This window comes from Limulus polyphemus, unplaced genomic scaffold (genome assembly GCF_000517525.1).
Source record: "Limulus polyphemus unplaced genomic scaffold, Limulus_polyphemus-2.1.2 Scaffold834, whole genome shotgun sequence".
In the NCBI taxonomy this organism is placed as follows: Eukaryota; Metazoa; Arthropoda; class Merostomata; order Xiphosura; family Limulidae; genus Limulus; species Limulus polyphemus.
In genome coordinates, this window is record NW_013666444.1 from 169177 (window position 1) to 184433 (window position 15257).

Below are 15257 nucleotides of genomic sequence, written 5' to 3' on the forward strand. Positions count from 1 at the left end.
CAAACATCTCATTTGAACCAGTGCTGCATTCAACATACCACGTGACACACAAAAATCAATATTTATCTGTTTTTTTAATATTTGCTTTTAAATTAAGAAAATTAGTAATATATAGTACTAAAATTTGAATTATAATCAAAAGTTTGATACCAAACTTATTGACATAAGTTCATGAAATAGTAGTTCAATAAAATTTACATGAATTTGTAACATGAAAACTACGTTCGTTAATCCTAAGTAGCTCTAAGTTTGTAACATTATACATCTATTTATAATTAAATTTTATTGTTTAATTGCCCTTTGAACCTTGTGTAACTACTGTTTGTGCCATTATAAGTTGTAAATCACTTGGGGAATGTGCAGCTCATGTTATGCTATCGAATTACATTATTCACGAGCTACTCACACGCGTGCCTCAAGATCCATTTTAATTATATTAACATTATTACTTATTTTACCAAATCTATTCATAAAGAACTTAAAAAGATCCATATTTTTAGATTTTTACAATAATAAATAAAGAATAAATATGAAAAACAAGAAATAATGTACTTACCCAATCTTCTTTTCTTCTTGCTCTCAAGTTTTCGAAGATAATTAACTCTAATTTTTGATACTATAGATAGTAATGCACTTAATAATTTTTATTTGATTAAATAATGCACCAAAGAATGTAGACTAATAACATTCAAAAGTAGACAAATTCAGTTACCTCTGAAAACTTTCCTGGCTTTCTAACTGTGTGACAAGCTGTTACAAATTTATTCGAGCTAGTCGTTAACTTTCCCATGGAAACAATATTCGTACTCTGAATGAAACTGAAATTTAACCACTCGGAACACAACTTTTTACAATACGTCATTTGATAGATGAAAACCTTAACTTTCTATTGGTTATAGGTAATATATATAATGAAAAGTAAGAGAGAACTATCAACGAATTGTGAAAGAGAGGATGTGATGGGAGGGTGTGGCAAGAGGGGTCTGATTGTCTATTAGATAGCTCTGTAACCAAAGAAAATTGAAGGCTATAAAAATTATGGTCTGTTTGAGCAATAATGATTTTATAGAGAGTAATTTACGTTTAATTGTGTACTTTTTTGGTGGATAAAATAGGGATGATGACATGCTAAGAGAAAATGGTCATGTAGCGGAAATTCAGGATTTTTTAAAAATATTTCCTTGTACAATTAATAACTTAAAACGTGTATACTATTAAAATATGGATTATTAGCTGAGATTTTATGCTATTCTAATTGGTGGTATAACATAAACAAAAAGTAGTTTAATAAAATTTTGAATGTAAGACACTAAAACCTTGTATCATGTGTACTAAAGGATACCTGGGCAATAGGGTTAAGAGAGTTTCTGTTTGTGTCAATAACCTTTATGGGTGAGAGCATATTCATCAGCTAACATAGTAGCTTGGTGAAGCTCAGAAGTCTTGTTTTCCTCAAGGTGATTTTTGAGATCAGCAGGGAAACAAAGCTTAAATTCTTCAATAAGAATGAGTTGCCAGAGTTTATCGTAATTTGATGAGACTTCTCTGAAAACATCTGCCTGTCAAGTGAATTTTCTTTTTTCTCTGGCAAATTTCATGTAGGTTTGTTCATCAAACTTTTTATATTGCCCAAATTTTCTGTCAGATCATAACCTTTCAGAATGACTTTTTTAAAATACTGGTAATCAATACTTTGAGAAACAGACAGGCAAAGGAGACTTTTTGGGTCTTTCCTTTCAAGACAGATTGCAACAAAACAGTCCAGTAACCTAAAGGCTATTTGGAATTGTCAACAACTTTTTTCAAACTGTTGGAGATACTTATCAATATATTTTTCTTGAAAAGGAGGGACAAAACAAATCTGTTTACTGACATCAAACTCGGGAAGTTGGCTGATGAGAAATACGAGTTTGTATTTTGAGTTCTTTTATAAAAATCTTATTTGTTTTCAAACTTCTTGCTGTTTTAACTGAAATTCTTCATGCTCTTCTTGAGTCTGAATTTCCAGTTCTTTAACTAAGACTCTAACTTTTTTTTTTCAAACAGCATCATCTGTTTGAATCTTGGGTAAGTTTACCAAAAAATATTCTGACAATATTTCATCCTCGACCATGTGTTCAAAAACAATTTTCAAAATATGTGCATTTCGCATTGCTAGTTTAACATCGAGATAGTAATATCTACTGACAACAAGTAAATCATTTTTCCTAAGACTGTAAATTATCTCCTTAGTGTGACCTTTTTTCAATTTCATTTAAGATTGTGTCCAGTTTGAAGCCCATGATGCTATTATCACTAGCTTTCTTTCAAAATACAAATTCAAAAGCATAAATATAAAAGAATTTGTATCCTGGATTAGTCCCTAATTTTATGTTACGTATGGGTGCACAAACAGAAAATGTGAAAGAAAGCTAACAAAAACTGAATGTGGTTTTTGTATTTTGATCCTCAAACATTATAAACAAAAATTAAAATGATACACTGTAATCCTAAATACAAAAACAAAAAATTAATGCATCTGAATTAATTGACCTGTGTGAATGATCTTATATTTCCTTGACACATGTCAAATGAATCCAACTACAGCTAAATTTTCAAGCATGGTGATAATTCCAAAGTTCCTGAACAATTCTGCAGTTATGAGGTCAAACAAGTCTAGGTGGAATTATTTCCAATGATTAATAGTCCCAGTAATTTCTGCATTTAGATAGTATAAAATAGTCATGGCTGAAAAAGTCCAAATGTTGGTTAAATTGTAATTTCAGTTGAATAAGGTCAATATCCAAGACTCAGTTGCACAAGAAAGAGATGCACAGAATAACTTCTTCGTAACACGTCGAAAAGCCCCCATTTCTCGTCTCTAAACTCTTATATACACTGTGACCTGGAAAAGTCCTCAAGTTTAAAGAATATTCTTTACTCATTTACCAATCAGACATGTAAAGCTACTTTACATAATACCATCCAAAAAACATTAACAAAAAAATCATTACTATGTACATAGAAAATTTTTAATAAATCGAGAAAATGAAACAAAATATTAATATTGAAATAAGAACAGGTCACTTAATCAAGATATGAATGTCAAATCACTGTCATGACAGTGCTTTATTCAGTATGGCAGTCATGATGGTGGTAAATGCATATTATACTACTACCTGAGCAGTATGCAAATATGATAGACATATCATAAACGTATATGTATTTAGATACATTAATTTCTTCCAAACTTAGTTTCACTTCCTGCAACATTGTCAGAACTAAGTAGGGAATTTTCTAATACTTGGTGATAACCTGCTTCTTCATATACTTGTAACTAAATAAAACTATGCTATAAAACTATGTAACTAAATAAAACTATGTAACAAAATAAAACTATGCTATAAAACTATGTAACTAAATAAAACTATGCTATATATACTATCATATATCTTCTATGGCCCTATTATATGACCTGCTATCAAATTATTAATCTAGGCAATGCTCATACCAACAATTTTGCAATATAAATTGTGCTATCATAACCACAGGGAAATTCATAAAATATATCTATCACTAAAGGCTTACCACTAACTAACAAATACATTGTATATAAATATATTAATCTGTAGTTTCTTCACTCCTAAGCACCTCATCACTTTCATGAATGTGGTTCTCTGCTGTTCTTAATCCAGTTATTATTGCAATTGCTTTTACTTTCACTACGCGTGCAAAAGACACAGCTAGATCTAGATGTTGAACAAGGTTATTCACTTGTACATTCACAACAAATCATCTGAAGTATTTTGGGTGGAGCTGCTGGCTTTTCAGCTGATAACAGAACAGTAACAAGAGTTTTTGTCAATATGTTTCACTCCCATCTAAACATGTTTGGATCGAGATTTTGGGGATCTTTGTTTAATGCTACCTTAAATATATATGTCTGAAGATCAGCTCTTGGCATTTTCAGCAAAGATATCTGATGTGGGTAGAAGAGACTTTAGCTTTGTACTAGTCTTGTTTTTCTGCAAGTTTTCCTTAATCAGGTGTCACAGCATATGCCATACAAGTTGGTATGAGTCTGCTTACTTCCATAGCATGTGGCTACAAATGAAGCTGCTTCTCTAATCACTTCATTCATATCTACATTAGGATCTCCAAAATGATCAAGTTTGTAGCCTGCTTACAGTACTTTGACAACAGTTGCTTTTTCTATTCACCACATGTATGCAGCTGAATCACACACAGAAATGGCATGGGCAGCCAAAAGATACTTTGCACTCTGTGAGCATTTGCATACAGTTCCCATGTCTGTGATTGTATGTTGCACATGGGCTAGTTCTATGAAAAGCATACAAGTAAGATTGCTTGTCAGGAAGTGATGCAACAACAACAACAGATGCATCTGTACCTTCTGAAATCATAGTGATATACGTTACACGGCCATCTTCCACAACCTTTCGTATGATTACAATATCTACTTCTTTGTGAGTAAATTGCAAGTCATCTCTGCAAATGATACATCCTAGATGAACTTCACTGGAGTACTGTTTGTGCCCATCACAACCAGCCTATATCTGTAGACAGTGGTTCATCTTTATAGATCTTACAGGCCTTGGGAAATGCTGGCATATTATTTCATATGACTTGTTGACTTGGGATTGGAGATCTAGACTGTAATACATGATATTGGGCTTGTTGACCTATGCGACATTGTGTCATGATGCTCTTAATGCTAAAATAATGATAACAGTCAAAAACAAGATATACATCAGACTGGGACAACTTTGCTAACACACATACAGTTAAACCATCAGTATATTCTTGCCCTGTGCCAGTGGATAGCCAAAATATTACCCACATGAGGGCATACCCATCTATAATGACAGCATCTGGTAAAGGCAAAGTGTACTTTGGTTGCTCAACCTGTAATTGTTTCTTCAGGATTGACTTGTTTTTGGTGATTCTCATTTGCCAATTGTTAACAAAAATTGATGTTTGGTCAAGTGTTTATGTTTGAACATAAAAAGTTGTTTTGCTTCAATGCAATGTGAAATTTGCAGATCCCATTATTCTGGTGTATATGAGCTTGTTGTTATGGGTTTTTCCAGAACATTTCTTGACACCTTTTTGACCTGCTGTCATTCTCAATGTTTCGATTTTCAAGGGTCCATAGAAACCTTCAGATAAATCTGTTTCATACTATGACATATGCTTTTTGTCAATTGCAACCACCTGGTCAACATTCAGTCCAGCAGGATGCTCCTCTGATTGAAGAGAATGAATGCATGTTTGCAGCTTTGTGGAACTTTTTTCTGTCATTTTTGTCAGATGCAATTTGTGCTCACATTTCCTTCTTTCAAATGATCACTTCAGCAGAATGAGCATTTTCATTTCTCATTTCCAAAAGGTCTTTTACCAAGGAGCTGCATATGTGGAAGCAGAGTGACCACTATTTCATAGCATTTTGATTTAGTGTGATGCCTACTAAGCCTCCTGGTCATCCATGCCCATAACTCATGAAGGTTGTGTCAGTAAACATATCTGACCACATGCCATTCCACAGGCCAGACTTATGATGCATGACATGTTCACCCTTCATGAAGTTTGTAAGTATCTCAGGGTGTAGTCACACTGTTGATTCAAGATAAAGCAGGCTGTATCTTGCATAGTGAATGTGACCTGCAGCAAAAAAAATAAGGCATCTTTAAAGCTAATGCAAACAGGTGTAGTGGCTAGTCTGCCTCACAATTTGGCCTCACAAATATCATCATAATTAGCACCGGTTTGATGAATTTGTCCATCCAAAGTCTTGCGGTCCTGTTGATTGAAGCTCTGTTCTCCAGTACCTGCTCAAGATCAGCGTAATTCTCAATACTCTAGAGAATTTCTCACACAACTTTCTTTGCAATGAGCCAAAGTGCTCTCACATTCATAGGAAACTTTTTTCCTACAAGTATTGTGGTCACTTCTCCTAATGCTCCTTTCCTAATCTTGTAATTTGCTGTCAGTCATTAATGTATCCACACATAAAAAAAAAAACTCGTGAACATGTGCGTGCTGTCCAGATGAGGAGCCAGGTCTACAAATATGTCAGGGTAAGCCCATTTAACGTTGATCATAACCTGACAGAGTTGTTGGTCAGTAGTAAAGATAGTTAATTTTACATGTTTTGTACACAGGCCTTTAGCTGCTGAAGGATCTGAGGAGGTCATGTGAGTTATTGGACAATAGATAGGTTTTGTTAGAGGCATCATACCTGCACCAATCTCTCGTGAAAATTTTTTATTAAAGTTGCCAAATTATGGTGTCTATGGATCAGTTGCTATACTTTTGAGGAATGTGAAATCATTGTTATACAACCTCAGTAAGGACAACTGTTGCTTTGCAAAGACTTTCAAAAGAAGAACAGATCCTTGCAATGTGGGGATAGACATATCTGGCTTTTTAGGACTGTTTTAGCACTGAACTGGGACTTAAAATTACCTAATGTTTACTTTCTTGCTTTCTTAGATGCTATATAAATTTAATGTCCTGATCTTGCACTGCTAATGGACCAACAGCAGTGTATCTACCTGCATTAGCAATAGAGCCAGAACATGAGTACACTGCAAGCCATTTTGAGATGAAATATTGACATCATAGTTATCAGCCAATTTACTCGTGGCTGTTAGTAGCTAACAATGTAGCAGATGCTTTGAACCTCAAGGTTTCATTGTAAGAACAAGTTGCACTAAAGTCATAAAGTGCTTCAATAACAAATTTCTCTTCTGTTAGAATACCAAGAGTAAACTGTATAGCTATAGGCTGATGTGTTACAGTGCTTGTGACCATGTTAGCAATAAGCAGTGTAGGCAGACTCAAATCAAACTTTTTAAACACCTGGCAAATTATAGCCAATAAAGTTGAGTTCAAATCCTTCACAGCAGTGGACTTGTAAATTCCTGTTTTGTAGACATTCAAAACATTCTTTCACTATTTGTTTTGCTATGTCTTGAACCTTTTCAGCAGTATCATCATCATCTTCCACAAGTCTGACTACGTTTGAATATAAAATATCTCATTTGCTAACCTTGAGGATGATAATATTAACAATTCATTTTCAAAATGATCAACAAGAAACTTCCAACACAACAATAGAGTTCCACTGTGTTCAACATATGGGTTGTGCAGTTCCACAGATATCCATATGCAATACATTTACAACTTTCTCAAACCACTTCCTAAGAAGCATGGTTCAATCTTGCTTGGAATGCTTTTGGTACTGCTGTTTTAACTGAGTATGATACAGTGAAACACATATAACAATCTCTGCTGCATGTGGATCACTCATGGTGGCCTGCAACCTTATCTGAACACTAGATGCCCACTCATCTCCATGTTTAGTTCATATGTTCAAAATGAAACTCTCAAAGCTACAAGGAATCATCATGGTTGACTGTTCAATAAAGCTAGCCCTGTATTCTCTTTGTTGGGTTCATTTCTACACATTTGAACACAAAATAAGCAGTGCTCTCTGAAGGTAAATGGTAGACTTTTAGATCTATAGGAACATATAAAGGTTGGGGCTCACTTGCAGAACAAGCTTGCTTTTTGCCTTGTCTTTTAGTGATCTGCTTATGTGTGCTGATGATGTATAGGACAATACATAATTTCTGTGACAATGTATCTGAAAATTGTTGTCCTTTTCAAACTCGTCCCCCAGTATTCAACGCCCATTTGTCAGAATTTAAAATAAAATATATATATGTATAACTTTCCTTTTTGCCTATTGTCAAATGGAAAAGCTTTTAGTTATATTTCTTAATAGTATAAATATGTACTATGTTGTTGTTGGGCTTAGGATTTTTCTACAGTTGGTGTCTGTGACCTATTAGCGATAAATTTAACCATGAATAAACAGCACGCACTTCACTTGGAGAAACGAAGCTCATAAATGACACACGACTTTTAGGAGAACTGTATTTGATCTTTAAGCGTGAAAAATTTTATATTCTCAATAGTAGTCTAAACACACATTTAAGGTGAACTTGTGGATAGACTCTGTTAAAATGGCATGTAGTTTCTTCTTCAATGTTCGTAAATGTGTGCCTATGTATGGTAGAGAGATCATTACTTGTAGCTATGGGACATCATAGTTCAGTGACCTGGCTAGAGGCCATTTTTGAATGGTTTTATTGATTGTAGAATCTGTGAAGTTATCTAGGAAGGAGTTAAGTTTTAAAACTGATTTTAGCCTAACTAACTCATGTTGTAAAAGATCACAGGAACTGATGATTCATTGTGCATGGGACGTAAGACATTTCTTAAGGTTTTCTTTGAAATGTAGACGAACAAAACTGTCAAAGTTGGTGTATAGACCAGTGTAGGTGAGTTTTTGGTTACAACCAACATCAAACTTTCCTTGTTTGTTATACACTTGTGTGCCAAGAAAGGGCAGAGCAGAACTTTGTTGGTGTTTACAGGTGAAATTAATGTTCACTTGTCTAGAAGCACATATATTCTACAAATTTCACTAATTGATCTTCATTTTTGAGTGCTAAAAATGTCATCAACATAGTGATTATATTTGAACTCTGTGTGACAATCCTTCAGCCAAATATTCTCATGAAAGCATATGAAAACATTAGCCATACTGGCACAAAGCTAGACCCATACTGTCTGCATTGATCTGTGCATAAAATTGACCATTAAACTGACAGAGATTTTGTGGTGAATTCCATCAGTAGTCTGAAAGATTGTTTAGTGAGTCCATTAATATATTCCTTGTCTTTAAAAACAAGATTAACACAAAGGTTAATGGTTTCATCTAGGGGAAGGGTAGTGAATGTCTTTGGTTTAATGTCTTTATAGGTGTAATCAAGGTGTGACCATGACTACATTAGTTTTGTTTAAATTTAATAACAGTTTAATATGTTTGTTTTTTCTTGAAGTAGTTAAGTAGGGTTAAATATTAACAAATATATATGCAAGTCATTTTTAAGATCAGAACACGTAGTTAAATCGAGAAGATAACTAGAGACAAGTTTTAATGATTATACTGTGCTGTACATTACATTTATTTCTGTAAAAAGAATTATATATCTGAGCTTATTCACTTCTGTAAATGCTGTAGAAAGATTTTTTTTTTATTTTTGGTAATGTAGAATAATTTGATCAAAGTTTTGGTTACAAGTGCTTTGGTCTTTTCATGGCATTCTATAATTAATCTGTGCTTTGTATATATTTAATTAGTCCTCTATATTAACCTGTGCTAAGAAATTTAGTTTTGTTAGGGTAACATTTGCCTTTTGTACTAGGTAATCAAGACTATGGTAATAATTGTTTATGCTATTTGTGTAGTATTTAATCAAGACAATAAAAGTGTGTATATATTTGTGTGTGTGTTGTGTTGGCAAGCTGTGTCTTGTTAGAGAACAAAGGGTGCAGATATCTAGATCTTATGCTATTAAACATACCCCATACATTCTGCTGCATGTGTTTTATAAAAGTGGGAGTCAGTCATTTTTCAGTACAAAGTTTTTGTGGCAACAGTTGCTACTAACTGACTGCCTTTCCTGTTGTCAGTTATTTTGAACTGGAGATAGTTATATTTGAATCTTAGAGGTATCTAGTCTGTCCAATTAGCTCGTGTGCATAAGATAACATTTGGGTGGAAAATTCCAGTTTCTTCTATATTTGTATACATTTTTTAAACTGTTTCAGAGTAACCTGTTTGAAAGAAAAGCTGTATTTAACTTTTTTATATATCTGTGTAATAATAATGAAATTGTACCTCAAATAAAATTGAGGTAATGATGTCATCTGTTAAGAATTTTGCAAAACTGCATTACTTTTTATTGAGTATAAGTTTTCTTTATATATATATATATATATATATATATAGTGAAAAAATATATTCATATATTTGTATATTTCTGGTACAAAATCATTACTCTGTGATTTGTAGTTTGGAATGTGTTCTATGTGTAAGATATAATTCCATATTACAGAGTTACTCAAATTATTTTTTCATATAGGTCACCTTGATCGTGTAGTACAAGGTCTTATGGCTGAAGAAATCCTATTTGCTTGTGATGAAAATGTTACAACAATCACTGACCGAATGACGAATCCTGCTGTTCATTTTTTTCGTGGACTTCGTCATAGAAATTTAGCTGCCATTCGACATGCTGCACAAAGAGGACTTAGTCAACTTCATACCCAACAACAGCCACAGCATACACCTCAGTTTGGATTTCCTTATGATGGAATTGACATTTCATATCGTTCTAGAGCTCATCCACTTTTGATTCAGGGATTACGAACTAATCCAAAAGATCAAGATAGTCATGTTTTATGTTTTGATATAGAAGCTCTGATAGGTAAGTTAGAAATGCTTAAGTTGGATTTTTCTCCTGAAAAACATTACTTCATTACCTATGATATCATTTGATTAGTGAATTTATTTGATTTTTGAACATGACAAGAAAATTTAGGATTAAGCTGTTCTTGTTAGAATTCATATATATATGTAGTATGCACCTTCTGCTACCATCAGCTATGTTTGTTAACATATTTTCTTATAAGGTGTGATTGGTAAGTAAAAACATCTCTTGAAGTGCAATTATTTTTAAACATAGGTTGTAATGAAAGAAACTTTAATATCAGATTATTTTTACTTATCCTTGGAGATATTCTTGACATTGTAAAATTACAAGTAGCGATTACACATACACTAACCTAACAGTTTTTTGTTTTTTTTAATGTGTTGCTAATAACTAGGTTTATTTGTATAGGAGAAAATAATACATGTAATTGAGAAAAATATTCAGTCAAACCATTTCTTGCTATATCTTTAATTGTATTCCCAAATTTATTTGCATGTTATCGTGTATTACAATCAATGCATGCTAGATGGCATTGACATTGCTGTTTGTGCTAATCTCTATTGGATTTATTCTGAATTTCATATCATAAAGACTTTCATTTACTGTAGTTTCATTGAAGTAGTATGCATCTCACATAAATCCAGATATGTAACATTTATTTATTGAATATATTTTGTGTACAAATATAACAACTGATCACAAAATAACTTTTATTTCATTAATATATAAGTATAGGCTACCAAAAAGTGAAATAAAAACCTAAATTTGTTTGAGCTCATTTCCAAATTAAGCCTGACACGAAGGGGTTCAAGTGCCAATATGTGAAGTAATAATATAAATTTTCCTGTATTAGTTTATTTAATTGTAAAGCATTCATTCTAATTTTTTTAAACTGCTGACATTCTAAAGGAAGTGAATAGGAACTGGAATACATTCCTGTATAGCTTTTTTTAGTTAATCAACTCTACACATTAAATGGTATTAAACCACCACAAATTGATAAATTTGGGTATGCTGCATGAGCTGTTTTCAGCTTGTAGAGCAGTACCTGCAATTTGTATTTTGTTGTTTGAATACAAGTTAAGAGTATTGTAATGCCTGGTTACAATCATAAACTTGAACCTTGGGTATTGATCAAACAAACTTTTTATGGGCTTCACATGTATGGAATCACTATATTCCTTGTAGAACATGCTGTAGTCATGCTGCTTTTTATTGTCCCTACTGCACAAGTGGTAAACATGGCTTACTTTCTGACCTGGCCTCATTCTTCTTCTCACCATCTGATAGAAAGAGTCCATTATCTATGACTGTTTGCCTTCACAAATGCTTCCATTATCTTTTGACAGGGACCTTCTTTCAGTTACATGTTTATTTACCAGTTTTTGGCATGTTTTCAAAGTTTCCATTTGGTGGATGTTAATTTCTATATCCCCCTAATATACTTAATGCTTGCATTTTCATGTGTTATTGCTTCCTCTTCTATTTAAACAACATAAATGAAATATTCGGTAAAACTGTGTGATTATCAAAACTATTTCATTCTACATGACTGAAACTATCACAATCAAATAACACACTTGGTGCACCAAGGTGATAGTTGTTATGATATCTAAGCTACTGTATGTAAATTCAATTTACTACTGATAATTTCACTTTCCAAGGATATTCACTACCTGCCAAAATTTCAATATCAAAATTTAAATATTTAGTATTTAGTATTAAAATTGAATATTGCAGTTGTTGTGTGGTTGGCATGCTATAACATGAGTTCTTAAAATTATGCTGTGGTTGTTTGACTCACTCCTTGAACAAGAAGACTTGTGTGCCAGTGATTGTGAATGATAGGAAAATAAATTAAGAATGAAATAAGAATAATAACCAAAAATAAGTAAATAGTTTTAAAAGTAAAAATGAAGTAAATAATACTGTGGTGTTAATTCTTACCCAAAAATTGATTTGTAAGTGACTTAAATATAGTTGATAATAATTATAATTCACTTGCTCAATGTGGTTCACACCATAACATCTCTCTTTCTCTCATATGTACAATAAAAACAAAAAAAAAAAAAAAAAATTGGTGACCATGGTCTTCCTTAGATCTCTTCTTCTTGAGGCACAAAGAATTTCCAATCTTAATACATTCATCCATTTAGATAGACCATTTTTATAAGTAAGTTCTGTCTTCCATGGTCTCTTCTTCCTTCATTCTTTCTAGTTATGGTCAGACTTTCAATTTCTTCTTTCCTCATAACTTCTCCAAGTAACTTTAATTGTCTCTTTCTGATTTTAATCATCAGATTCTTCCTGCAACCTTTTCTTGGCAAAATATTTTCATTTGAGGTATGACTTGTCCAACATACCTTCATGATGCTCCTTAACCATAACTCAATTACTTCAATTCTCTTTTCCATATTTGGCAATATTGTCCAACATTCTGATGCATACATGAGAATTGGTGTAATATAGCAATCCAAAACTCTTAACTTCATCCCATAGAAATTTTACTAGTTGTCAATACCTTTTACAATTTCAGAAATGCATATTTTGCCATTCCTTTTCTCTGTTTTATTTCATGATCACATTTACCATCTGATGTTACCCTGCTTCCCAGATAGTTGAATTTATTGACCTACCTTATCTGTTCCTAATATATTTTGACAATGCACACAGGAATATTGTTGTTTTTTGTAATTACCATGAATTATTGTTTCCTACAGTTAATATTTAAACCCTTCTTCTCACTTTCACTAACAACTTTATCTAAATTGTTTTTGCAGGTTATCTTCTGAATCAGCTATTGTAAAACGGTGTTATCAGTGTAATGCAAGTTGTTCAAATTTTGTTTGCCAATGATCAACCCTGGTAAATCCTCAATCTCCCTCAGGATTTTTTCACTGTACAAATTAAACAATTCAGGTGAAAAGACACAGCCTTGCCTCACACTTCTCTTAATTTGGATGGATTTATTTAATTCATTTTCTATCTTCACTGCTGCAGATTGATCTCCGTAAAGGTTTCTTAAAATTCTCAAGTCTTTACCATCAAAACGTATCATATGTTGATACTTCAAATGATGATGCAAGCAAAATGTAAATGAACCAAGACTTTTTAACTGAAAGTCTAATTAGCCAGGAGTAATTATTGTAATGTCTCTACTTTATCTCAGTACACATAGAATTGGCATAATTCCCAGGTTCATTAGCCTCTCAGAAGAAGTGGCCACATACAGAGACCAAATGATGTGATACAGAATTTATTCAAATCACCTTTCATGTTAAAAGCAGTCTTATGTATGCTTTCATCATATAGTTTAACTTCCCATTATCCAGATCCAAATTGTTGAACCAGTGGAAATCTTGTAATGTCTCCAGACATTCATCTGTTATAGCTTCATTGTGAGTTACTGCATTCACTGTTTAAAAACTCAACACAGAGCCTTGGCATAGCTTCCTTACTTCATGGCAATCACCACTGGAGATGACCCTTCCTAATGCTCAAAGGAATCCAGTACGGAGATTACTTTATTTGATGTGTATCACCTGTATCTTTGTGGTGGCAAGTCACCATATTTTGACACAGTTAGCTATCTGATCCCACAAATACAAAATCATATTCAACCAACAAGTCACTGTGTTGCTTTTTCTAGATTGTTTATACAATCTTCATCTGACTTTAGGTGTTTTGGAAGCAGTGTACTTGCTATTGGCCATAATATAATAGAAACAACCTTTGTGTTTTTGCTACTGTTGGGTATTTCCACAAAACAACTGGACTTCATCCGTCATCAGGAAGATAACTGTCCAAAATAAAGCTGTTTGCTTTCTTGACATAAAACAATACATTTCCCTTTATAGCTTCTATAAACACTTCACACGATACTGCCACACTAAACTTCGTCTGTAATAACCATAGAACACCACTTGTGTATATGTAGGAACTGTTATTACATCTGTAGCATACACTTGCATAATACATTGTTCCTTGGCTCATTCTGGTTGACGTTAAACAACTCTCCCAGGAAATCTCAACTCGCTTGTTTCACAGTTGAACTGACAGATAATTTCTACATTAAGTCTATATGAAGGATGCCTATACCATATTTGTAGTTTGAGACAACTACCTTTAGTCTGTGAGAGACATTTCCTAGACAAAGTTAGAAATCTACTTTTTCTTTAATGTCTAGTCTATCATCATTTGCCAGAATAAAGTCACTAGTCATAGTGGTGGTCTCACATGGAAGGCTTGATATATTGTGAGTTTTACTACTCTTTTAGGTGTCAGCCAGGAATTCATCTTCTTGACCTTGTATCTTGACAAGTATGTATGTTCTCCACCCAGACCTGAGCTAAGCTGATCACTGAACTCTTCAGTGCAAGTTGTCTGCTGTGGTTCCTAGTGCCGGTAGCCAGACTTGGAGCTGTAACCAATAGCCTTGTCTCATTTGGTGATTGGCAAAGTATAGACAGTTCTTCTACCACTCCTCCATTAGGTCACAAGCAAAACAGATGCTTGAATAAGCATTATTAGCATAGGCTGTAGCATGTACTCTATGGCAGACTGGAATAGCCATACCCATTAACTGGAAACCTGTGTGGTTGAATCACAGTGCTAGATTGTGTGGGTGGCTGACTGGTTAACCATTGATATATTTCTTGCTGAACCTGGTGGAGGTTAGATCAGTTCATCTGAGATGTTGTAACAGCTGTCCCAGTGGGCTTTTTTTCTCTAATGAGTGGCTTGAAGTTATTACTTCATACTGGGCTGTGACTGAAAATATACTTTTCTTCAACTCCAAAATCTCAAATTTCATTTGTGTAATCTCTGAAACCTCCTAAATACATTTCAAGTATTTAACTGGTGTATTTAAGTGTTTTACACTCACAAAAAAGAAACCTATCATTCTAT

The 15257-nt window shown here is 33.3% G+C and overlaps 1 protein-coding gene across 2 annotated transcripts in view; it reads left to right on the forward strand.

Moving 5' to 3' along the window:
* Positions 1-15257, forward strand: part of LOC106460777 (WD repeat-containing protein 7-like) — a 211384-nt gene that overhangs the window by 105425 nt on the left and 90702 nt on the right. For both annotated transcript variants that reach the window (XM_022387558.1, XM_013920513.2), the window contains one exon: positions 9999-10343. In XM_022387558.1, the coding sequence (XP_022243266.1) occupies positions 9999-10343 (345 nt within the window). The remainder of the gene's footprint in view (positions 1-9998; positions 10344-15257) is intronic.